Source organism: Ovis aries, chromosome 9 (assembly GCF_016772045.2).
Source record: "Ovis aries strain OAR_USU_Benz2616 breed Rambouillet chromosome 9, ARS-UI_Ramb_v3.0, whole genome shotgun sequence".
NCBI classification, from domain to species: domain Eukaryota; kingdom Metazoa; phylum Chordata; class Mammalia; order Artiodactyla; family Bovidae; genus Ovis; species Ovis aries.
Genome location: NC_056062.1, coordinates 94545300 through 94572349, shown reverse-complemented (window position 1 = coordinate 94572349; position 27050 = coordinate 94545300). Strand labels below are relative to the sequence as shown.

The window sequence follows — 27050 nt, the reverse complement described above, 5'->3', positions numbered from 1 at the left end:
CATACTTTAAAGATGTCCCTTCAAGCAGCAATGTAGCATTTTAGATATATAGGAGACCCATAATATGTATTAATTAAATTAACAAATATTTGGTGAGTTAGGTGGGAATTTAGTGTGAATTTAAAAGTGAAAGTTTAGGGAGGTCAAGAGGGAGGGGACATATGTACATCAATGGCTGATTCATGTTGATGTTTGACAGAAAGCAACAAAATTCTGTGAAGGATTATCCTTCAATTAAAAATTTTAAAAGGTGAAAGTTTGATTTGCATATATTAATTATGTATGCATGTATTCATTCATTCAAAATTTGTTGAGTGCTTACAAATTACCAGACATGGTAAAACACATTAAAGACCCATCAGTGAACTGAACTTGCAAGGAACCCTTGCATGACGCTTAAGCTTGAGCAGGGTTAATTATACAGTATATTAGAAGGTGATAAGTGCCATCAAAGACAGCAAGAGCAGCATAATGGGGACTAGAAATGCTAGAATGCATTAGTTTGGCATTTTAATTAAGGTTATCAGCATTGGCTTTACTTAGAGATTCATCGAGAGGATTACTATTTGAGCAAAGGTTCATTGAGAAGGTTGGAGAAGGAAACAAGATCCACTGCAGTATTTTTGCCTGGAGGGTTCCATGGACAGAGGAGCCCGCGGCTGCAGTCCTCGGGCCGCAAAGAGTCGGACGCAGTGGCTAAACAACAGAATTTCATTGAGAAGGTCGCATTCGAAGAAAAACTCATAGGAGATGAAGACAGCCGGCCAGTGCAAAGATACTAAAGTGGGCTGTGTTTGGTACTTTTTGAGCACAGACTAAGAGACAAGAGGTGAAGTCGCAGAGGTGACAGCTCTCCAGATAACGTCGGCCCTTTGGCCACTCAAGAGCGCCGACGCTCACTCCAAGGGGAATGGGAACGGCTGGCAGCTTTTGGAGTGGCGCGATCTGACGTAAACGCTCATAAACCATCGCCCCGACTGCTGTGTGCAGAAGAGACCCTGGGAAGGTGGGGCAGCAGGAGGAAGACAGGAGGCTGCAGCAGGGAAGGCGGGAAGAGGCAGGCGATGGTGGCTCGCGTCCGGGTGGTGGCAGCGCAGGTGCTGAGAAGCCACACACAAGGGGACTCCTTGGCAGATGGATGTGAGGCCTCAGAGGATGGGAGGAGTCTGGCTTCTCTGCCTAAGAAACTCGTTAGATGTACTCGTCATCGAGACAGAAAAGGTTGCGGGTGAGGCTGGCTCTGGAGAGAGGAGCAGGGATGTTGTCGCTTCAGTCGTGTCTGACTCTTTACCACCCGATGGACTGCAGCCCGCCAGACTCCTCTGTCCATGGGACTCGCCAGGCCAGAACACTGGAGCGGGCTGCCATGCCCTCCTCCAGGGGATCTTCCCCACCCAGGGATCGAACCCACGTCTCTCACATCTCCTGCACTGGTGGGCAGGTTCTCTACCACTAGCACCACCTGGGAAGCAATTGATTATATAGGTCTAAATTTGGGGAAGTGGGGACTTCCCTGGAGAGGGCAATGGCACCCTACTCCGGTACTCTTGCCTGGAAAATCCCATGGACAGAGGAGCCTGGTGGGCTGCAGTCCATGGGGTTGCGAAGAGTGGGACACGACTGAGCGACTTCACTTTCACTTTTCACTTTCACGCATTGGAGAAGGAAATGGCAACCCACTCCAGTGTTCTTGCCTGGAGAATCCCAGGGATGGGGGAGCAGGGTGGGCTGCCGTCTATGGGGTCACAGAGTCGGACACGACTGAGGCGACTCAGCAGCAGCAGCAGGGACTTCCCTGGCGATCTGGCAGCTAAGATTTCAAGCTTCCCCTGCAGCGGGTGTGGGTTCAATACTTGGTTGGGGAACTAGGATCCCACATACTGCACAGTGTCACCAAAAAACATTGGGGGCAATATATAAATACAAACAGGAGACCTCGGGATATAGGCGGCATTCAGCACTAAGATACTGAAAAGACCGCTGGGAAATAGGAATAGACAGAAAACAAGGAGGTCATACTCAAGTGCTGGTCCCCAGCATCAAGAGGTAGAGAGGGAAGAGGAGCCAGCGCTGGAGACGGGCGGTCTGCAAGGCAAACAGAAACTCAAGGAGCAGGAAGCCAGGGGGAGGCTGTGCTCAGCTCTGTCGGATGCTGGAGACACACGGAGTGAGAGGGGAGCTGGGAGCCAAAGGCTGGAGTTGGCAGGGAGGAGGGCAAGGACACTGCTGACTGCAGGAACAACCCAGTGGAGCGGTGGACGACTGCAGAAACGGCAAGTCTCACTTCTGGCCAGGCCTCCAGGAATGACTTCCCAATGTCTATTTGACATTCATCCCTAGACAATGTCAAGTCCCAGGGATGGAGGAGCCGGGTGGGCTGCCGTCTGTGGGGTCGCAGAGTCGGACACAACTGAAGCGGCTTAGCAGCAGCAGACAATGTGAAAAGAGAAAAGCTGCTGAAAGGCCATGTTAGACGTCGGATGTTGATTTGGAATGTGAAGAAGCAGATGGCGTCTTGAGAGATGACCCCTTAAACCAGGAATTCCTACTTTTGATGTGAGAGTTGGACTATAAAGAAAGCTGAACGCAGAAGAATTCATGCTTTTGAACTGTGGTGTTGGAGAAGACTCTTGAGAGTCCCTTGGACTGCAAGGAGACCCAATCAGTCAATCCTAAAGGAAATCAACCCTGAATATTCATTGCAAGAACTGATGCTAAAGCTCCAATACTTGGGCCACCTGATGCGAAGAGCTGACTCATTGAAAAAGACCCTGATGCTGGGAAAGATTGAAGGCAGGAGGAGAAGGGGACAACAGAGGATGAGATGGTTGGATGGCATCACCAACTCAACGGACATGAGTTTGAGCAAGCTCTAGGAGTTGGTGATGGACAGGGAGGCCTGGCGTGCTGCAGTCCATGGGGTCACAAAGAGTCAGACACGACTGAGCGACTGACCTGAACTGAAACTCAAGTGCGTCTGGAGCTTGCAGACCGCTGAGAATGGTCCTAGGAACCCTCCACGCGTCGCAGGCTGCGCAGTGGCTGCGGCTGGTGAGTCGCTTCAGTCGTGTCCGACTCTGTGCGACCCCAGAGATGGCAGCCCACCAGGCTCCCCCGTCCCTGGGATTCTCCAGGCAAGAACCCTGGAGCGGGTTGCCATCTCCTTCTTGCAGTGACTAGATAATGTGATCTTTACACCAACCATACGGAGTTGCTCTTGTGACTTCTCAAGGATAAAAACCCTCTGAATTCATGTCTCTAGAGTGAGTAAAGTGGTTCAGGGTGTGGGTTCCAGGGCCTGATTGCCGGGTACAAATCCCGGCATGATCCTCAACAAACTACACGATCTCACTCAGGTCATTTAGCTTCTTTGTGCTTTAGTTTCACTACTTGTAAAATCAAGATAACGAATGACTCTACCTCATACAGTTCTTGGGAGGTTTGAGTGAGCTGCTATATATAAGCATTTAGAACGATGCCTGGTGCATAGCCCCTGGAGAAGACAGGGCACCCCACTCCAGTGTTCTTGCCTGGAGAATCCCATGGACAGGGGAGCCTGGCGGGCTTCCGTCCGTGGGGTAACAAAGAGTCAGATGCGACTGTGTGATTACCACTTTCACTGGCACATGGCAGTGCTATGCAAGCATTAACTATCTTTATAGTTTTCTCAGATCAACAGATGGGAAGGTTCAACCAGCCTTGTCTGTGAGTCTGATGTTTTTAAAGAAATCTAAATATCATCTGCTCTATCCACCATGGAAAACCTGCTGGGAATTATCATTGAAATTATGATTTCAAGTTGATTTCATTTACACAGTGAGATATAATAAACAATAATTGGCTTTAGTATCTTGCAATGGAAACATACTTGGTTGGCTGGGAAACCAGGGCATCTTTATGAAGTTGATAACAAGGATACACATTGAAGGTACCAGGCTCCATAGAGACCCCTTCCACTGATGAAAACTCCTTTTCAACCAAACCAAACATTTCCATCATCTTAAATCCTTAAAAAGAGAGAGGGAATAAATAGGCACATTAGGAATTGAAATTTCAAAATTAGTCTATTAAAGATTTAAAAAATCTGGACCCCAAAAAGGAGTTAATTAATATCCTTTGTTTGGGGAAATTCCTGATAGTGCATACCTGCAAGATCAATGCCATCCTTATGCACCAGTGGGCAGGCTGGAAGACAAACAAAGAAGATAAAACCCTAATTTAGATATTTTCCAAACATATTCTTCCCTTGTCCTGAAAACAGGAAGCTAACATCATCTTTATGGAAGTCAAGTGTAGAGGGAATCCAAACCAGATGTGGCTATGGCTTTTTGCGGATTCCTAAAGACTGAATCACTCTCACTTCTCCTGTTAAAACCGAAGTCCCAGCTCCCTTCTCATCTCCTGGGTCCGTTAAGATCGATGCTGGTCACTTGAGAGCATGTATTGGGAAAAGTCTCCCTCCCAGTGTGTTACCCTGATGAGCAGACTTAACACATTTTTGAAAACTGTCTGCCACAGACGTTTAAGAGAGTTTCTTTCAAATAAGATTCTCATCTTTTCAGAGAAAGTCTTTATCAACCTAAACTCTGGACCTGGGAGAGTGGAGGTTCACTTCCGTACGCTCTAAACCACAGAACTATGTCTACATAACAAACAGCTCTCCAAGTCCTTTTTCCCCTTCAGATCAGGATGGGACTCATTGTTTAACCAGGATAAATATCTCAGCCTTCAAGCAACGTAAGGGCAAATTCCAAAGAACTAACTTGCTGATGCGGTTTCGCAGACAAAAGTAATCAACTCATCTTCAATTTTCTTAAAGGCGTCGAAGTCATCCACAAAGAAGACGTGCCGGGCACTGGGCTTGCTGCCGATGCTGACCAGCTCCGAGTAATCCGCATCAGCCACGCCGACCGCAAAGATGCTGTAGCCTGTGGGGACAGGGAAACAGACTTCTGATTAGTTTAAATTGCATTGCAAGACACGTCCGCATGTTTAAAATGTGTTTATTTAGGAGATCCAGTGGGGGTGGATAATTTGCCCTTCACAGTTCATCAGAAATCTGCTTGTACATAATTCGCCGTACAATAATTAACCCATCATTCCCCGGAGAGATTTTCCATTTTAGAGAGGCTTAAGAGAGCTAGTGCTTGAGACAAAATTGTTTCTATTTGAGTAACATCGCTGTTTGCATATTATTAATAAAGATTTTTGTATTTATGGGATGAGGCGCAGCTGAAATAGAAACTTTATCTCAATTTTTTTTTTTTTCAGAAGTAGAAACTGGGACATTAGCAGGCTAAGAAGCCCGAGGTGGGCCACAGCTCAGTGCTCGACAAGTTCGTATCGGGCTAGTCCGTGCCCTGTTGGTCTTGCGCGGTGTAATCTTCATCCTGTGTTCTCCGTCGGACAGATGAGAAAGCTGAGGCTGAACGGTTTCTGTGACCGGGTTCCCTGCCCTGGTTCTTTCCATAGCAGGGCACTTAATTTTCTTTCTTTTTTCGGCCGTGTCTGCGGCCAGAATGGAACCTATGTTCCTGCAGCGGAAGCACAGAGCCGTAACCCCTAGACTGCCCGTCAAGCCCTGCACTGCACTTAATTGATGGAGCTTCTCATAACAGAGCATCCCGTATGTAACAAATGTCTTGGAGAAGATACAGCAAGATAACAGACTTGCAACCTGGGAAGCATTTTTAAAGGCACATCGTCCAGACTTAGAAACATGGAGTCACGCTGATGTAGCCTGTAAGTGCACACTCAGAGCACGGCAAGGCCAGCAGTGCTATCGGTGCCGCCGCCGCTGCTGCTGTTGAGTCCTAAGTGGTGTCGACCCTTTTGCGGCCCCATGGACTGCAGCCCGCCAGGCTCCCCAGTCCAGGAGATTTCCCAGGCAAGGAGTACTGACGTGGTTTGCATTTCCTCCTCCAGGGGAACCAGATCTTTGGATGGGCACGCGGATTCTTTACCACTCGGCCACCGAGGAAACCGTGGTGGCTACTGTCACTCATCTGCGTAAAGCTTACCGTCTGATTGCATCTCTCTGGCGATTTTGTTCACATCATCCTGTGACCGTCCATCAGTTATCACCACGATGACCCTGGGGATGCCTCTTCTGGTCCCTGACTCTGCAGTGAACAAGCTATCTCGGACATGCTTAATCGCCTTTCCTGAAACAAAGGAAGGCAACTGTTCAGTTTCATTCCCTTCCACTTTTGTGTGGCTGGACATGGAAGAGAAGCAACAAGGTTCTTTCATCAGCGAAAAGTCTTTTTAAAAAATCTGTATTAGTACGCTTCAAAAAAATCATTTAAATAATTAGTAACAATTAATTACTTTGGGTTTTAGCTGGGCTTTGGGGGGCCTTACCTGTTTTTGTATTTCCCCCTTTGTATGAGATATGCTTAATCGCATCCAGCAGAGTCTCTTTGGTTCTGTAGGAGTTTAGTTTAAACTCTGTCCTGGGGTCATCAGTGAACTGAACCATGGCGACCTGAGGAAAGAAGGTGTGTTTCCTTTCTCGCATGCCCAGCCTTCCCCTGGGCCAGGCAGCGCGCACCGGAGCATGGCCACAATTATGGTCCTAGCTGCTGCTTTAGCCCAGTCCACAGCGTCTTTGGTTTAAAATTTCACACAAGCTGCAAACCAAATCTGAAGATGCATTAGCGAGCATTTTTTTTCTCTGAGTGCTTTCAGGAAGTAGGTTAGAAATCTCTCCCTACAGCATGAAGGCCTTCTGCCATCTCATTTCACAGGTGGAAAAACGGCAGCTGAGGTCTTCTACCCTGACAAAGTTCAGAGAATCGAAGCTCATTCTTTACTAGGATTTCTTCAGGAAACAAGCTTATGAAATAATTGCTACTATTCTACCTTTTTCCAGATCGAGAAACTGAGGAAAAGTCAAGTAACTTATCCAAGATTACTGGAGTGGCCACTGGCAGAACCAACAGTTGACGTCAGGTAATTCGACTTCAAAATCTGTTCTTAATCACTATGATATAAACGCTTCCCAGGTGGCGCTAGTGATAAAGAACCTCCCTGTCAATGCAGGAGATGTAAGAGACGTGGGTTCGATCCCTGGGTCTGGAGGATCCCCTGGAGGAGGGCATGGCAACCCACTCCAGTGTTCTTGGGATCCCTGATGGCTGACGATAAAGAATCTGCCTGCAGTGGGGGAGACCTGGGTTCGATCCCTGGGTCGGGAAAAGGGATCAGTTGCTCACATCTCAGTTCGTGAAGCCACCTCCTCAAAGAAGCCTCTGTTGATCTCTCAATTTAAAATAAACCAGTAAGTGTAAACCTCAGTTCACAAGCGTGTGTCCCGACCTTGTGAACGTGTGTGTTTGCTGATGTGTGTCTGGATCTCACCCTCCTCCACTTCCCGCCGTGAAGGGTGTGAGCTCCATGAAATCAGGGACAGTCTGTCACACCCACGATGACAGGGCTAACCGAATAAGCCCTCAACAAATGAATATTATTATTCTCAAAGGAATGAATGAGGCTTCTCGGTTCTGCTTGTTCTACAGCCATCGGTGGCCATGACCTCTGTCCTTCAGGATTTAAAGTCCTCGAGGGTGAGGAGAGTGCCGGATGCTCCTGAGCAGAGACTCGCATCTGCTCTCTCCCAGCGTACAGGAGACACACACGTGGACATGCCGTCTAACGGGTCTCGGTTTGCTGAGCTCACTCGCTTTGAAGGATGAGCATCGTGCCCAGCTCCGTCAGGCGCCAGCGAGCTGATTTTATGCTCAGACCTGTCCAGTCTCTCATTTAGACTTGGAGCAAATCAGTATAGTTCTTTACCCATATTCCCCAACACGCTGCCGTAGTAATAGCCTGGAATAATTATTTAATGCATCGGACGAGTTAATGACCGATCTGTCAGCCTTACTTGGGTTCCATCGGCACCGATCTTGTTCAGGGCTCCGACCGTGCTGTACAGGAAGTTAATGATCTTATTGAAATTTTCATCACCAATACTCCAGGATCCATCCACCATAAACACCAGGTCAGCTTTGGCAGCTTTACACACTGGAGACCAAGAATGAATAGTGAATCAGAGAAAAGGGGAAAACAGTCGTCATCAAGCCAACAACGCAGACAATGGCTTCCCTCTGGTGACTAGAGCGCCTTCCAGAAGGAAAGGTGTACAGCCTATTCCAAACTCTTGCTCACTAGGTTTTCTGATCATCACTGTTCTCCTATACTCAAGTATCCTGCTCATGACTAAGAAAGCTTCTATCAAACATGCAGAATTAAAGAGAAAAATAAAAACGTCAATTTCAGCCTCAAAGAATAGAAATGAGAGAATGGAAAAATGTGGAACTAAACTGATTTAGTGACAGAGGCATCAGCAGAGCCCCCAGCGCCTGCTGATTCGAGGGCAGCCCAGGCTCTGAGTCTGCACCCTGCCCTCTGCTTATCAAGTTAACAGCCTGAGAAGGATTTAGCTTCCAAGAGGAAGGCGTGCCTCGCAGTGAAAGCAGATTAACCTAAAACCTGATATGCGTTTGGACTGCAGCCATAAGCAAACTTCAATTTCAGCCTCGCTTAAAAATTCTGTGCCCTTTGGACACCCCCTGACGTCAAGAAATGTATACTACTGCTAGCTCGGGAAAACTTTCGTCAATAGTAACACTGACATCAATCCTGACAAACAAGCAAAAACCAGATTAGCAGAAACCCACTCCACTGAAAGCATTTTCTAAGTCTTGTGTCGCGTCCTGTTTCGGATTATCTCTGCTTCTTTTCCCCTTGATTAACACAGATCATGCTGGTTGACTCTGTTTGCGATGAAACAAACAATTTAATCTTTAATAATCTGAATCTTTTAATCTTGGGCCATTGGCACACACATGTTCTGCAAGATAATGAACCTTTTGCTTTTCTTTAGGAAAAAAACGGCTTGATTTTTATTAACTACAACTACAGTCCCTTAAAGCTAACTACAACTTAAATGGTAAAATAAACCATCTCCAAGTGAGTTAGTACTCCAGGGACAATAAGGATTTGGTGAGGTTGTTCTCCTGAGCTCCACAATTTACAAAATTTTACATATTTATGGTTTGAATTTAAAGCCGAAAGGGATCACAAGATCCGCTCATTATAAGCGTATAAAAGAAAACCTGGCGTTGTTTGCTAGGAAAGAGGAAACCCAGATTAGGTTTTACCTTCAAAATGAGAGCAAAATCTATCTGAAAATACACTCAAATTGAAAACTGCACTTAAAACAAAAAAGAAACTACATCAAAATGCATGAAGGAACTCTCTCTGGGATATGAAATCGTGCTTTTAATTTTCTTCTTTGTACTCTTCTCTATTTCTTAAAATGGATGTTTATAAATACTCAGTATCACCTGAATAACAAACATTTATAGGTTTTTAAATTAAATACACTCAGGGCAACAGGGCAAATAGAACCTAAAGTTGCAAAAATGCCATTGTCTAAAACCATCGTGATGAAAACTACTAACCCAAGGACAGTGTTGCTACATTAGCAGTCCTCACTCTCATGACCCTTCCAAATCATGTGTTTCCCCTTGAGCATTCATGAATATTGACCAAAGGATACTCATATTCTGCTATAAATAAAAATATTCTGACCTCAGGGAATCCTGTAATGTCTGTATCAGAACTGTCTAATAAACTCATCAGTTTGGATCTGTTTTCAGCTCCAATAGTGAAAATCAACATAGACAGTTAAACTAGAAAAAGCTAGAGATGAAGATGGAAGAAGGAAGAGTCTGGAATCCCAAGTAGTCAGTCAGTCAGTTCAGTCACTCAGTCCTTGCGACCCCATGACCTGCAGCCCACCAGACCTCCCTGTCCATCACCAACTCCCGGAGTTCACTCAAATTCACGTCCATCGAGTCAGTGATGCCATCCAGCCATCTCATCCTCTGTCGCCCCCTTCTCCTCCTGCCTTCCCTCTTTCCCAGCATCAGGGTCTTTTCCAATGAGTCAGCTTTTTACACCAGGTGGCCAAAGTATTGGAGTTTCAGCTTTAGCATCAGTCCTTCCAATGAAATCAGGACTGATTTCCTTTAGGATGGACTGGTTGAATCTCCTTGAAGTCCAAGGGTTTCTCAAGAGTCTTCTCCAACACCGCAGTTCAAAAGCATCAATTTTTTGGCGCTCAGCTTTCTTTAGAGTCCAACTCTCACACCCATATGTGACCGCTGGAAAGACCACAGCCTCGACGATCCCCATAGAGCAAAAACACAAGAAGACACAGGAGGGCGTAAGGCACGCACGGGGAGCCTGAAGTTACGCGACTTTGCTGCTAACTGATACAGTGTGGGAAACGATGCCACAGTGTAGGCTGATCACTGAAGAGTCTGCGTGGTGTGCGAGGAAGGATGTTGGGTTTTATTTTTATAAAGTTTCTTATGACCTCTTTGTTTCCTTGACCCTTACACTCTCCAGCATCAGACACCTCTGACTACGCTCCTGTCTTTGCAGGATATTTGGTCTTGTCCAGAACATCAATAAGACATTTAGTCTACACCAACAGTTCTTGAAATTGGGTCCTATCCAAAATGTCCATGAGCATATTTGGTCCATGCCAAATGACTCTGGACAGGACCAAATATCATGGATCTTTTGACATGAACCAAACGTCTGCTAAACCCTTGTAAGGTGGGGACAATCATTTTCCATTGTAACTCTGGTATGTAATAGCTATTCTAAAATGCGGGGCAGGGCGTCCCTGGTGACGCAGCGGTCAAGAACCCATCTGCTAATGCAGGAGGCATGCATTCAGTCCCTGGGCCGGGAAGCACCCACTTGCCAGGGAGCAAGCAAGCCTGTGCACCACAACTGGGCCTGTGTTCAGACCACAGTGGCAGAGGCCCCAGTGCCTAGAGCTGGGGCTCATAGCAAGAGAAGCCCCCACACCGCAGCTAGAGAGCAGAGCCCACTTCCCACAACCAGGGAAAAGCCCACACAGCAGGGAAGTCCCAGCACAGCCGAATACATAGAATTATGGAAATGCACGGTGAATGGAAGAAGTCTTCTGAAACAGTATTTCAACTATGCGATCCACCTTCCTTCTCCCTCCTCCCCATCTCACCAAGGTTATCTTTCTCGAACAGATTTCTGCAGGTCACCCTCCCTTCAAGCCCAGCCTCCTTGCTCAGGCACACTCACCCTCTCATACCACTACCTTCACTCTTTTCTGGGGCTCACGCTGAAGCACTTATGGTTCCCCAAACACATTATGCGCTTAGATCACCCCATGATGTTAAGTGTTCATCTCTCCGTTATTTACCTGTAAAACTCACTCTTCAAAATGTAAATCAATCCACGCAAATGAAAATCCAAAGCTGGAGTAGCAATACTCATATCCGACAAAACAGACTTAAAAATAAGGACCGTTACAAGAGCTGAGGAAGAGCGCTACGTGATTCTCAAAGAATCTACCCGAGATGGGGACGGAACAGTTGCAGACATCCGTGCACCCAGCACAGGAGCAGCTCAATGCGCAAGGCAAACGCTAACAGCCACAAAAGGGGAAATCAACAGTGACACAGTAATCACGGGACTTAACACTCCACCGACAGCGGTGGGCAGGTCACCCAGACAGAAATTGGTAAGGAAGCCAAACCTAAACGACACATTCGACCAGACGGACTCAACTGATGTTTACAGGACATTCCATCCAAAAGCAGCAGAACAGTCTCCTTTCTAGCGCATGTGGAACATCCTTCAGCATAGCTCATGTCTTGGGTCATAAATCAAGCCTTGGTAAATTTAAGAAAATTGAAATCATATCAAGCACCTTTTCCGACCACAATACCGTGGGTGGTGGTGTCCGACTCTTGCAACCCCATGGACTATATCCTGCCAGGCTCCTCTGACTGCGGGATTTTCCAGGAAAGAATACTGGAGTGGGGTTGCGATTTCCTTCTCCAGGGGGTCTCCCCAGCCCAGGGATTAGAATTCAACTACAGGAAAATGTAAATCGAATTCCTCCTCCTTCATAAGTAATTAAATTGCAGCAGCACTAACTGTTCTCAGTTCTGGGCCACTACGGTATAATCTACACTAGCTCATTTCCTTGGCTGGTAATTACCTAGGTAAACAGCTATTTCTCTTGCAATCCTGAAAATAAGCAGAGGGCAGCAGTCATAGATTGTTACGGTATCCCAAGTACTTGGCGTGAGTGCGTTGAGAATGAATAGTAGGGCTAATTAATGTTCATTAATGGGATAAAAATATAACCATCACTACTATGTCTGGAAGTTTTCAGAAAGTTACCGTAACAGCTCAAGAGGTGAAGACAAACTTGTGATGAAGACAGAGAAACGCAACTGGGAGCAGCATTTCTGCAGTGAGCTGGAACACTGCGACCCCGGTCTACAGAGTCACAACCTACACAGCTACACAATCACAATGCACACAGCTACACAATCACAACCTACACAGCTACACAATCACAGCCCGCACAGCTACACAATCACAACCCACATAGCTACACAATCACAACCTACACAGCTACACAATCACAACCCACATAGCTACACAATCACAACCCACACAGCTACACAATCACAACCTACACAGCTACACAATCACAACGCACACAGCTACACAATCACAACCTACACAGCTACACAATCACAGCCCGCACAGCTACACAATCACAACCCACACAGCTACACAATCACAACCTACAGAGCTACACAATCACAACCCACATAGCTACACAATCACAACCTACACAGCTACACAATCACAATGCACACAGCTACACAATCACAACCTACACAGCTACACAATCACAACCCACACAGCTACACAATCACAACCTACACAGCTACACAATCACAACCTACACAGCTACACAATCACAGCCCGCACAGCTACACAATCACAACCTACACAGCTACACAATCACAACCTACACAATCACAACCTACACAGCTACACAATCACAACCTACACAGCTACACAATCACAACCTACACAGCTACACAATCACAGCCCGCACAGCTACACAATCACAACCCACACAGCTACACAATCACAACCTACAGAGCTACACAATCACAACCCACATAGCTACACAATCACAACCTACACAGCTACACAATCACAACCCACACAGCTACACAATCACAACCTACACAATCACAACCTACACAGCTACACAATCACAACCTACACAGCTACACAATCACAACCTACACAGCTACACAATCACAGCCCGCACAGCTACACAATCACAACCCACATAGCTACACAATCACAATGCACACAGCTACACAATCACAACCTACACAGCTACACAATCACAGCCCGCACAGCTACACAATCACAACCTACAGAGCTACACAATCACAACCCACATAGCTACACAATCACAACCCACACAGCTACACAATCACAACCTACAGAGCTACACAATCACAACCCACATAGCTACACAATCACAGCCCGCACAGCTACACAATCACAACCTACACAGCTACACAATCACAGCCCACACAGCTACACAATCACAACCCACATAGCTACACAATCACAATGCACACAGCTACACAATCACAACCTACACAGCTACACAATCACAACCTACAGAGCTACACAATCACAACCCACATAGCTACACAATCACAACCTACACAGCTACACAATCACAACCTACAGAGCTACACAATCACAACCCACATAGCTACACAATCACAGCCCGCACAGCTACACAATCACAACCCACATAGCTACACAATCACAACGCACACAGCTATACAATCACAACCTACACAGCTACACAATCACAACCTACACAGCTACACAATCACAACCTACACAGCTACACAATCACAACCTACAGAGCTACACAATCACAACCTACAGAGCTACACAATCACAACCTACACAGCTATACAATCATAACCTACAGAGCTACACAATCACAACCTACACAGCTATACAATCACAACCTACACAGCTACACAATCACAACCCACACAGCTACACAATCACAACCTACACAGCTACACAATCATAACCTACACAATTATAACCTACACCTCCAGGCTACACAACTACTCTTCCTTGGCAAACGTGTACCACTCTGATATTTTCAATGAAATAGCTATGAGAATTCTGTTTGAAAGTCTACTTTGTGTGTGCAAATTCTACTTTCAGGTGGCTTTTTATTGAGTATATTTGACAGATGACACTGCAAAGATTCAAAGTGCACAATATGTTAATTAGATTCATATTTATAATTTACATTTGTTTATATGTAATTTACATTGTATATAATGTATATTAATTTACATTTATATATTGTACTTTGGTTGACGTAGTGATATTTGGCACCTCCGTCTCAGCACATAGTTACAGTACAACACTGTTGCCTACACTCTTTACACCGCACATTAGATCGCTATGTCTTACTTGCTACTCATTGCAAATCTGTTCCCCCTAAGGGTCTGATATAAGCACTTGTATTAAGGCGAAACTATCTTTTATTAATACCTTGGTTTTTAAATGAAGAAACAAACAAATCCAACAGAAATCCAAAACCTAAAATCACATCATGATTACATCATGTTTTTTTACCTTCTTTTGCTGGTGGGATGGTTGGAGGGAACGTCGGTGGCTGAGTAGGAAGCGATTCTGAAAAGCAGAGAAGAACATCAGTTAGCCGTCTCATCTGTGAAGAGAGGGAGGTCATGGAGTCATAACTCTTCAGGGGAGTCAACGATTCTGACAGCTGCCTTCTTTGAGAACTCAGTGAATTTAGGGCCCGCTGTAAATCAGCAAAGCCCATGAAAGCCGGTTCCAACCATCTCCTCAGCCTCAGGCCGAAGGCCTGAAACGCCATTTCGCCACAGTCCAGCTCACCCGGCGGGAGTCGGTGCAGTCAGACCGCCAGTTCAAAGTGGCTTCAACGCTGCTTTGAGGCGGGGCCCCCAGCCTATTCCAGACGAGTCTCTGCTGCTTTCACCACAGAGCAGCTCCCTTCTGCCTGAGGACGGACCATCAATCCACGTCCAAGAGCACCTCCTCCCTGTTCACCCTGCATTCTCAGGACATGGGCCCCAAGAGCCGATTCACCCTCGGCCGTGGCCAGACCGCGCCTGGGAAACTCAGCTCTGAGAACCAGACAGCAGGACCCTGGGAGGCTGCAGCGCGTCCTGATCAGTGTAACCCGGGTGAGGAGGGCTGAGAAACGTGTCAAGCGCAGAGGTGCGGTTAGGTTAAAGGCCATGGACATGGCCACATCAGAGCTGTGACTTTCCTACCAATTCACATGGCAGGGCACCAGGAAGCTACGACATCGTTAAGTGGAGTAAACATCCTAATGTTATTTTTTGCATATTCTTTTTTAAAAAATTCTTATTTGACACTAAAGAAAACTTGAGAATATTATCTTTCTTATCCCAGTATACTGCTGCTGCTGCTAAGCCACTTCAGTCATGTCCGACTCTGTGCAACCCCATAGACGGCAGCCCACCAGGCTCCGCCGTCCCTGGGATTCTCCAGGCAAGAACACTGGAGTGGGTTGCCATTTCCTTCTCCAATTTATGAAAGTGAAGAGTGGAAGTGAAGTCGCTCATTTGTGTCAGACTCTTAAGTGACCCCATGGACTGCAGCCTATCAGGCTCCTCTGCCCATGGGATCTTCCAGGCAAGAGTACTGGAGTGGGGTGCCATTGCTTTCCCCTATCCCAGCATAATACAAGGGAAAACTCTCAGCTAATCAGGGGGATGTTTAGCCTCTGGAGACAGTAAGCGCCAAACAGCTGGAAGGATTTGAGCTCAGGCAGGCTGTTCGCTGTGAATGTTGTAAGGGGGCACCTTCACTGGCAGGAAGGTTGGAGGAGATGAATGTTAAGGTCTCTTCCAATTCCAGGAACCAATAAACTGACATTATTTGAGTAAAGCAATTCAACCTTTAAAGGGATGAGGTAACTGTATTACTGATACAGAAAAATGTTTCAGATTAGTTATTATATGAAATGAAACAGAATACAATGGTATGATCCCATTTGTGAAACAAAAAATTCTATTTAACTGATTAATACAGGTTTATCTATATATATCTATGCAGTAATATATCTAATACACACACACACATAACTACATCCAACAGGCAGAATTTCTTGGAGGAGATCAAGCTGATATAAATGAGTTTAGGGGGGGGAGAAAAAATGAGAAAAGGGGGGCATTCTCCGGTGGCCTAGTGGGTAGGATTCGACGCTTTCACTGAAGAGGCCCAGGTTTGATCCCTGGTCAGGAAACCGTATCATGTGCCACACAGCATGGCCAAAATACAGGAGAAAGACAGAACAAGAGCAGGAGGGCAGAGGAAGGAAGGTGGCAACACACTCTGTGCCTTCTGCTGCGTTATTAGAGACAGAGGAAACCACTTTGATATTTTAAAGGCAATTTTTTGGCAACTAAAAATTTTCACAAGTAAAAACATTTGAGACATTGTAGTATTAAAACTAGGATTGCAAAACATGTTTGAAAGCACTATAAAATATTTCTACAGCCTAAAATCTGTGGAAGCAGCTGGTCGTCATTATAATGGTGCATTTTCTTCAACGTGAAAAGCTGAGATAAATCGCAAGTTCAGTCAGTAAATTTGAGAGCCAAATCCACGAGTGCCTGTGGCAGCCAGATTAACATGTTTGGTCAGAACATCTGGCCCAAGAACCTCTCGGTACGAAGGACCGCAGTGAACTGGCGAGAGTGCTCATATCCTCAGCAGGCACACAGGTGGTCCCCGTCCTCGAGTCTGGGAGAAGCTGTCCCAGAAGAGGGAACAGTCTCGGTCTGCATTTGCTCTCGGAGGTTGAGCTGGGGCCAGTGGGTAGAAGCTCTGCGGATGGCAGATGTCCCCACGGAAGGAAAATGTTTACATCAAGCAGAGCTTTCCAAGTGAATCCTGGACGGGTCGTTAACAGTGGTGAGGTTAGGGTTAAGGGAAGCTGAACTAGACCAGGGGCCCCAAACTCAAATATTTTTAGAGGTCAGGCGCGTAATGAATGGGAGCAAAGAACTCTGCCTAAACATTGAGGAATAACAAACTTCAGAGCGTGTACACCGTCCGAAGACGCGGAAGTTACTAGCTTTCCATACGTTTAGCTGCATGAGGATATGTGAGCCCTGTGTTGTCAGAGCTTTCGAATTTTCAAGAATACTTTAAAACGTAAAAAAAAAAAAAAGGCCCAGAGAAAACATGTGTGATGGGAGCTCTAACCGCATGGCCGTGGTTTCTGACTTTCAGGAAGACAGCGAGAGGGACTTCCCTGACGCCCGGAGTCAGGACCCCGACTCACTGCAGGGCGCAAGCCCACCCCTTGGTGGGGAGCTCAGGCCCTGCACACCACACGGTGTGGCCTAAGGATTTTTTATTTAAAGGGAAGAAGAGCGATACCAAAAATATTTGTTCAATAAAATAAAATGCAGTTGCAAAGTCCTCAGCGGGGCCTTTCCAGTGGATCTTTACCACCACCAAACTAAGCTAAGAAAAAAGGTATTTAATTTTATTGTAAGCAAACAGCAGCTCAGAGACGTTAAACTGCCTAAGGCAACAATGGAAAAAAGGACCCCAAACAAGCTTGTTAGACTTTAAATCTGAGGCCCTAACAGGCGCCTAATAATTTCAAAATTATATAATCCTCTGCCCAAACCCAAACTCTAATGAGCAACAAAACGCAAGAAGAGACTGCTACATTCTCCCGCGAGGATAAAACTCAAACACACGCTGAGTGAAAGACACCAAAACGCAAGAGACCACCTGCTGCATGCTTCCATTTTTACGAAACGTCTGGGAGAGACAAACGTGTAAGAGCAGAACGTAGGCTGCCTGGAGCCGGCTGTGGGAGGAGGGCTCGCTGCGGACGAGCCTGACGGACCTCCAGGCGGTGGGAACGTCCCAACACTGAGCTGCAAGCGAAGGCTGCAGAGCTCTCGAAATGTGCCAGAAGTCACTGACTTGTACGCTCGGGGTGAATCTTAAGGAGTGCAGAGTATACCTCCAAAATACACGGGATGTAAAATGTTGACTTCCAGTGTTATGAAATAAAGTCCTCGTGTTGGAAAGCAGATGATTCCACTAGCTACACTTTCACCGTCTGTGTTTGAAAACTGTATATTGATGGTGATTTTTTGTGTGTGTACAGAGAAACTGAAAGACCTATACAGCTGGGTAGCGGAACTTTCTAAACGCCAGACACGTGAGAGAGGGGCTTTCAAGAAAGCCGATCGTCAGCCACCTATTCGGACACCAGTCCTTGAGGACTGCAAGTTTAAGGTCAAGACACTGAGTTGGGGACAACCGGTATCTCCCAGAATTCAGTACCAATCAAACCACTTCAATGCTTATGGTCTCTAGGTCAGGAATCTTTGATTAAAAGGGTACCAGGCAATTGCCACCTTCCTTGCCATTTAGAGTACGTAGAAAGTGCTCTGTTTCCCTTTTAGACTCTGCCTTTCCCTTGCGTGCGTCAGATTCCCTGCCAATTTGGAAAAAGCGTCAGAGCCTCTTGAGGAGGCAAGGCCGGGTCGGCCAGCTGGCACGTCCTGGCCCCACTCCCACCCCCGAGGCTGGAGTGCTGGGCCATTGTTCCAGTGTCAGGACCCAGCTCTTACACTTCATCTCACACTCCAGGCCCCACAGATGTTCCTGATGGGAGCCTCACAATAGGGGCCATTGTTTCAAGCACTTTGCCTGCCTACGGCCTTGCAGTCCCCTAGGGCAACAGGCAGTGATGGGGAAATCCAGACAGCGGGCCACAGGCAGTGAATTCCGGGGCTGGGTACAAAGAGCAGCGTTTGTAGCACAGATATTCCAGGGCACAATGGCTAATGTTTTTATAGACGGAATAAGGTTTCTGAACCAAAACCATGTTCCTAAAATACTGCTTGTTCATGGATACAGGGCTCAAGAGAGAATGCCTTTGACTTACGTGTTTTTCCCATTATGCTCACGCTGGGTCCCTCCATCTCCTGGAGCTTTGTGTAAACACTGATTTTATATTCTGAATCAGGCTGAAGTCCATAGAAGCAATGCCTATTTGTCCCGCCACCCAAAGTGGATTCTTGCTTTTGTGTATCTATAATCAAAACAAAACATATATGACAAAACATACATACATGAGTTTTTTTTCATAGCCACCAATAGAGGATTTGCTTCTAAAACACTTAGTATGTAAGGCCTATTCAGATAACTCCAGAATGAATTAAACTTGTTTGAGTGATTATATCTTTTTTTAAAGAATTAATATATCCACTGTTTTTCTTTAATAATTGAAAATTGAATTTTATATGTTCAGAAATGAGATTGACTAGTAAAAGGCTGTTGAGGACTTAACAAATAGAGAATTGTTCCTGTTTATAATTATATGCACGCATCTGCACTGATCTTTTGGACAGGTGCGGAGCTGAATATATTATTTTTTTTTAATTAGGATTCCCAATATGACTGAGAGCTTATTCTAGTACCAGGCTCCGTGTGTGCAGGCTAAGCACTTTGGTCATCACCGACACTTTGCGACCCCATGGACTGTAGCCCACCAGGCTCCTCCGTCCACAAGATTCTGCAGGCATGAATACTGGAGTGGGTTGCCATGACCCCCTCCAGGGGACCCTCCCAGGCCAGGGATCAAACCTGTGTCTCTTAGGATGTCTCCTGCATGGACAGGCAGGTTCTTTACCTCTAGCACCGCAAGGGAAGACCACCAGGCTCTGCGCTTGGTGTTTAATGATAAAAACACAACAAAGGTAACAATGGCCAACATTTACTTAGCACTCACCACACAGCAGGCACTGCTCTAAGGATTTTACATGTATTAATTCATTTGATCCTTATAATTATCCCCAATTTAAAGACAAGAAACTGAAGACCAGAAAAATTAGTAGTTTACCCAAGTCCATACACTAAGTAGCTGAACTAAAATGTAAATTCCAAACTTAGAAGTCTAGTCTCAGAGGATGTTGCTTTAATTTCCATTAGTCCCTTGGACTGCAAGGAGATCCAACCAGTCCATTCTAAAGGAGATCAGCCCTGGGTGTTCTTTGGAAGGAATGATGCTAAAGCTGAAACTCCAGTACTTTGGCCACCTCATGCGAAGAGTTGACTCATTGGAAGAGACCCTGATGCTGGGAGGGATTGGGGGCAGGAGGAAAAGGGGACGACAGAGGATGAGATGGCTGGATGGCATCACTGACTCGATGGACGTGAGCCTGAGTGAACTCTGGGAGTTGGTGATGGACAGGGAGGCCTGGTGTGCTGTGATTCATGGGGTCGCAAAGAGTCAGACACAACTGAGCGACTGAACTGAACTGAACTGAATATACCATGTACTGTGCTAAGTCACTTCAGTCGTGTCTGACTCTTTGCAACCCCATGGACTACAGCACGCCAGGCCTCCCTGTCCATCACCAACTTCCGGAGCTTACTCAAACTCATATCCATTGAGTTGGTGATGCCATCCAACCATCTCATCCTCTGCCGTCCCCTTCTCCTCCCACCTTCAATCTTTCCCAGCATCAGGGTCTTTTCCAGTGAGTTAGTTCTTCACATCAGGTGGCCAAAGTATTGGAGGTTTAGCATCAGTCCTGCCAATGAATATTCAGGACTGATTTCCTTTAGGATTGACTGGTTGGATCTCCTTGCATTCCAAGAGACTCTCAAGAGTCTTCTCCAACACCACAGTTTTAAAGCATCAATCCTTCAGCACTCAGCTTTCTTTATAGTCCAACTCTCACATCAATACACGACCACTGGAAAAACCATAGCCTTGACTAGAAGGACTTTTTTCAGCAAAGTAATGTCTCTGCTTTTCAATATGCTGTCTAAGTTGGTCATAACTTTTCTTCCAAGGAGTAAGCATCTTTTAATTTCATGGCTGCAGTCACCATCTGCAGTGATTTTAGAGCCCCCCAAAATAAAGTCTGACACTGTTTCCACTGTTTCCCCATCTATTTCCCATGAAGTGACGGGACTGGATGCCATGATCTTAGTTATCTGAATGTTGAGCTTTAAGCCAACTTTTTCACTCTCTTCTTTCACTTTCATCAAGAGGCTCTTTAGTTCCTCTTCACTTTCTGCCATAAGGGTGGTTTCATCTGCGTATCTGAGGTTTTTTATATTTCTTCCAGCAATCTTGATTCCAGCTTGTGCTTCATCCATCCTGGCATTTCTCATGATGTACCCTGCATATAAGTTAAATAAGTAGGTTGACAATATACAGCCTTGAAATACTCCTTTCTTAATTTGGAACTGGCTCTAACTGTTGCTTCCTGGCCTGCATACAGATTTCTCAGGAAGCAGGTCAGGTGGTCTGGTATTCCCATCTCTTGAAGAATTTTCCACAGTTTGTTGTGATCCACACAGTCAAAGGCTTTGGCATAGTCAATAAAGCTGAAGTAAATGTTTTTCTGGAACTCTCTTGCTTTCCAACAGATGTTGGCAATTTGGTCTCTGGTTCCTCTGCCTTTTCTAAATCCAGCTTGAACATCAGGGAGTTCACGGTTCATGTCCTGCTGAGGCCTGGCTTGGAGAATGTTGAGCATTACTTTACTAGCGTGTGAGATCAGTGCAATTGTGCGGTAGTTTGAACATTCTTAGGCATTGCCTTTCTTTGTGACTGGAATGAAAACTGACCTTTTCCAGGCCTGTGGCCACTGCTGAGGTTTCCATATTTGCTGGCATATTGAGTGCAGCACTTTCACAGCATCATCTTTCAGGATCTGAAATAGCTCAATTGGAATTCCATCACCTCCACTCGCTTTGTTCGTAGCGATGCTTCCTGAGGTCCACTTCCTGAGGATGTCTAGTTTTAGGTGAGTGATCACACCGTCGTGGTTATCTGGGCCGAGAAGATCTTTGTATAGTTCTTCTGTGTATTCTTGCCACCTCTTAATATCTTCTGCTTCTGTGAGGTCTATACCATTTCTGTCCTTTATCAAGCCCATCTTTGCATGAAATGTTCCCCTGGTATCTCTAACTTTCTTGAGGAGATCTCTAGTCTTTCCCATTCTGTTGTTTTCCTCTATTTCTCTGCATTGTTCACTGAGGTAGGTTTTATCTATGGACAAATCCTGATTTTTAAAAAATGTAATTAAAGTAAGGCCATCTGTTGAATGGAATCTGAAATTTACTTTTATAATTGTCAATATTAAAGAACTTCAAAAGTGAACTTTATAATATGTTTAGTAATACATTTCTTTCAAACATTATAGGTCTACCTCAATATTTTCTTTATTAGATATTATAGAAAATGATGAAATTGAAACTATTTAAGGTGTTCGTGAGATTTAAATAGCTGTGAAAGGAACTCAAGAGTAAGAAAATATTAGTAAACCCTGCCTTCTGCTTGGCTGATATCCAAGCTCAGCCTTGGGTTCCTGGGCTCAGAACCCGGTAACAGCGTCTTTATTTCGACCCTAACCACTCTGGAGCCTCCTGCAAGCTTCCATGAGCCACCTGTAACACAAACGTTTCCCAAATCCTATGCATGGATCATCTTCACCTATCTCCACAAAAACTTGTGAGACTCTAGGAATTAATCCTAGAAATGTACTTTCTGTCATTTCTCCTATTTCTCATGAATACCACGCACGTCATAGACCCTTGACAACAGAGTACAAACAGGTTCCACCGCTGCGTAACAAAACAAAGCCTACGAATCATTGGGAAGCTGGAACAAGCGCTGGGAAATTAACAGGAAACACAAGCAGGTTGCTCCCAAGGCTGACGGAGCAGGGCACACGCACGGGGGGCGGGCGGGGTATAGGCACGGGGGCGGGCGGGGCACACGCACGGGGGTGGGTGCACGTTGCTTTCCGCATGTGTGACTCACGGCCTTGCCTTAAAGAGAAGCATTTAAACTGATAAATGATGACTAATTTCCTTGCCCCCTTGTGCCAAAAGCCAGAAGTTAATTTTTTCTTTGGAACAAGGGGGAAAATCTGTCACTGAGCCCTCATTCTCATGAAGTCATGCTAAACACATTCTTTGGGTGACTATAATGCACCAACTTGACTCCCAAGTGTCTCAGGAGGGGTTACCGAGATCTACAAGCGAAGAAGGTCCCAGATCCAGTAAACTCAGTTGGAATCTGATGATACGTGCTTTCCACTCTCTGGGTCTTTCAAATCCTGTGACCCCTAAACATGGTATCAGTGCTTCAAAAAGTTGAATCTTGGGAACAGGCTCATTTCGTATGATCTTTTGTTTTGGGATCTGGTCCCTAATAATGTAGGCTCTCCACCATGCTGCAATCATCTATTCTGGTTAATGGATGACAGGGAACTAGACATTTCAGCGCCGAAAGACAGAAGACAAGGTGAACATCTTTGAAACTTAGGAAAAAATCAGGCTAAAAAGAAATTTACCAAGTTAACGGGATTAGGGAGGGAATACAGTGTGAGGTGCATATCTCCATCCACCCACAGGTGCCACGTCGATTCAAACACGGCGGGGCAGAGAGACGGCACTCTGCAGCGGCTGGAGAACTGACGGAGGCTCTCAGGGGTTCCGAGGCACTCAAAACCAGCCCAGAGCCTCTCAAACGCTGGTCTGTCCTAAAATACCAAAAGCCTACAGTTTAATTTGGAAAGTCTAATGCCTGACTCGAAAGCATATTGGATTTCACTCTCTAGAGAGGACTTGATCCTTCTGGTAATCTTTCTTTTTTTCCTTCTTGGCTATGAAAAAACTGTCATAATATTTACACAAGTAGAGGACAGCTGTTGTTTTTGCCTGTCTAACATGTGATCTTTTTTTCGTTGAACCTGACGCTGGTCTTTTGACTTGGGAAGGCCTGAGTAAGAACGCCCAGCTCTCCCCAGACACAGGCTGGGAAAGAGCCAGGTCTCACTCACCGTTGAGTCCATGCATATTCCATGAACTCAGTGACAGATTCAGGGGGATGCGACCCCAAACCAGGCCAACATGACTCGAGGTCCTGGACTTCTGTGGGAATTGCTGAGAGAGAAGAGCTTCCTTCTAACTAAGACGGTGAAGCTGAAGCTAGGAGGATGGACATCTGGACTTGACCGGGCCGGCTCTCCGTCTGGCTGAGAAGGAAGGCGGAGGGGAGAGCGCGGGGAATGCGGTCCGGCTTCCCCTTGGCGAGGGCATCTGAACCCCGCGGCTTCCACGCGCCTGAGGCAGCCGCTGGGGGGTGTCTCGGTGCGCTAGGTATGGGTGACCTTTCCATCTGAGTCCCTGTTATTTGTGCTTTTTACCATTTAGAAACAAAGCAAGCACACCTGAATGATACAGCCTTGCTGCTTTATTCACAAACTCCTTGGAGGTTTATCGGTGTGACCACAGGAAAAGTCCTCAAAAGAAGTCATTTAGGGAAAACGGAGGCTCAGAGAAGAACACTGACCAGCTGTTGGGTTAGAGCAGAAATCTACCAACTTCATCTCAGTAAAAGTGCATGAGATCAGACGCGGGGGATTCAAAACACAGAGAGAGCGCCGCCCGTCAGGCAGCGGGAGTTTGGCAGTGCGTACCCGTGTGCTGAGTCGCTTCTGTCCTGTCTGACTCTGCAGCCCCGTGGACTGCAGCCCGCCAGGCTCCTCTGTCCATGGGACTCTCCAGGCAGGAACACTGGAGCGGGTTGCCATGCCCTCCTCCTGGGGATCTTCCTGCCCAGGGACTGAACCTGCCTCTCTTTCAGCTCCCGCATTGCCAGGCGGGCTCTTCACTACTAGCGCCACCTGGGAAGCCCAGAGTTTGGCAGAGGCATTCAGAAATAAGCCAGCCTGGGGTAAGGCTCTGCTCTATCATGCAGAGAAACTGGGTCCCGTCCTCTCTAATTTCTCCTCTGGTTGAAGCGGAAGGACTGGCACTTCTGCAGAGGCAGCGCGTGTAGCCAGCGGGCGGTGTCCCCGAGGTGAAACAGTGGAGCCCAGGACGCAGGCACCCATGGAAGAAGGCACATGGATCACAGGCCCAACAGCTGCGATCAGGAATGAGGATCACATCGCTCTGTGAGAGAAAGAAACTCAACCCAATTCTTCCCCAGTGCAAAGTGGAAAGACTTCAAGGCACGAATTAGGAGGGGGATTAACATAGACGCAGTAATATACATACAATAGATAATCAGCAAGGACCTACCCTGTAGCACTCAGCACTAACAGCCTACTGGGAAAAGAATCCAAAGCACACACTTATGTATAACTTAATCGGTGGCTGTACACCCAACACAAACATGACATTATAAATCAACTGTATTCCAGTACACAATAAAAATTAAATAAAAAAAAAACAAAGTGGAAAGACTATTCCCTACCCTAAATCGTATAAGTTAAAATATTGAAACATATTCCCCACGTTAACTCCCACCCCTGGCTATCAATTAGAAACTGTTGCTGTCTAGTTGGTTAATGACATGCAGCTGGACACCTGAGTGAATAAGATGTAGGCTAATTGGGCTAATAAATTGCTCAGCTATAACTGCTGATGAAAAATAAACTGAACAACACTTTTGTTCATTCTTGCTGAATTGAGACTGTTGAGGCTCAGCTGAAGAGGTTTTTGGAAGCCTGAAAATAATCCTGGCAAAATACAAATTAATTTAACTGGAAGATAAGAAGGAAGCGGGGACTTGTATTTCTAGTAAAACACTTGGCTTCCGTGAGAGCTTGTGTGTGCGTGTGTGTGTGTGTGTGCACACGTGTGCGTGTGTGTGTGTGTGTGCACACTCAGTCGCTCAGTCATGTCTGACTCTTTGCAGCTACACCGACTGTAACCTGCCAGGCTCCTCTGTCCATGGGACTCTCCAGGCGAGAACACTGGAGTGGGCTGCCATTTCCTCTGCCAGGGGACCTTCCCGAGCCAGATACTGAACCCACATCTCCCGAATCTCCAGAATCTGCAGGAGGATTCTTTAAACTGAGTCACCTGGGAGGTCCACCAAGAGCTTATTGAGGTTTTAAGGGACCAGATCAATGTTATCAGACACATCAGTCACATTGTCTGATAAGAATCCCAATGCTATTTGCAAAAGCATTTAATAAAAAAAAATACGCTGATGGATTTCACTAATTTCTTGATAAAGACAGTTTTGATATCTTTATGTCAATCTGTATAAACATGATTTTCAATGAAAGCTAATGACTATCTGCAGGAGCCTCCGTCCCATCCTGTCAAGTTCTTAAACGGTGTCTTACATGAAAATACTCTGGGGTAATTTGGATGTGTGATCTTCATAGTTACTATGTTGCTAAGGCTTAACAAGTACCACCAAATGTGATAATTGTCAACTGTTGTATATTAAAGTATGACTCAGCTGGTCTTAAAAAAGATAAATGGAACATGACTCCTCAGGACTTTATAGGTATTGTCAACAGCTGCATATCTTTCATCTAACTCTGCTTCAGTTCAGTTCAGTCGCTCAGTCGTGTCCGACTCTGCGACTCCACAGACTGAAGCACGCCAGGCCTCCCTGTCCATCACCAGCTCCCAGAGTTTACGCAAACTCATGTCCATCGAGTCGGTGATGCCGTCCAACCACCTCATCCTCTGTCATCCCCTTCTCCCACCTTCAATCTTTCCCAGCATCAGGGTCTTTTCCAAAGAGTCAGTTCTTCGCATCAGGGGGACAAAATTTTGGAGTTTCAGCTTCAGCATCAGTCCTTCCAATGAATATTCAGGACTGACTTCTTTTACTCTCAAGAGTCTTCTCCAGCACCACAGTTCAAAAGCATCAGTTCTTCACCACTCAGCCTTCTTCACAGCCCAACTCTCACATCCATACACGACCACTGGAAAAACCATAGCTTTGACTACACGGACCTTTGTTGGCAAAGTAATGTCTCTGCTTTTAATACGCTGTCTATGTTGGTCATAGCTTTCCTTCCAAGGAGTAAGTGTCTTTTAATTTCATGGCTGCAATCACCATCTGCAGTGATTTTGGAGCCCAAAAATATAAAGCCTTTCACTGTTTCCCCACATATTTTCCGTGAAGTGATGGGACCAGATGCCATGATCTTAGTTTTCTGAATGTTGAGTTTTAAGCTTTTTCACGCTCCTCTTTCACTTTCCTCTAGAGGTTCTTTAGTTCTTCACTTTCT

The 27050-nt window shown here is 45.9% G+C and overlaps 1 protein-coding gene across 8 annotated transcripts in view; it reads right to left on the bottom strand.

The window, feature by feature from the left end:
* COL14A1 (collagen type XIV alpha 1 chain) overlaps positions 1-27050 on the bottom strand; it is a 225232-nt gene that overhangs the window by 86522 nt on the left and 111660 nt on the right. For all 8 annotated transcript variants that reach the window (XR_009595100.1, XM_060394001.1, XM_042254547.1 and 5 more), the window contains exons 24-31: positions 18926-19072; positions 14566-14622; positions 7886-8025; positions 6364-6487; positions 6021-6164; positions 4764-4928; positions 4147-4185; positions 3869-4007 (exon numbers count right to left, since the gene is read on the bottom strand). Coding sequence is in view for 7 of the 8 variants with exons in the window: in XM_060394001.1 (XP_060249984.1) it covers positions 3869-4007; positions 4147-4185; positions 4764-4928; positions 6021-6164; positions 6364-6487; positions 7886-8025; positions 14566-14622; positions 18926-19072 (955 nt within the window). In the remaining variant the exon portion in view is untranslated. The remainder of the gene's footprint in view (positions 1-3868; positions 4008-4146; positions 4186-4763; positions 4929-6020; positions 6165-6363; positions 6488-7885; positions 8026-14565; positions 14623-18925; positions 19073-27050) is intronic.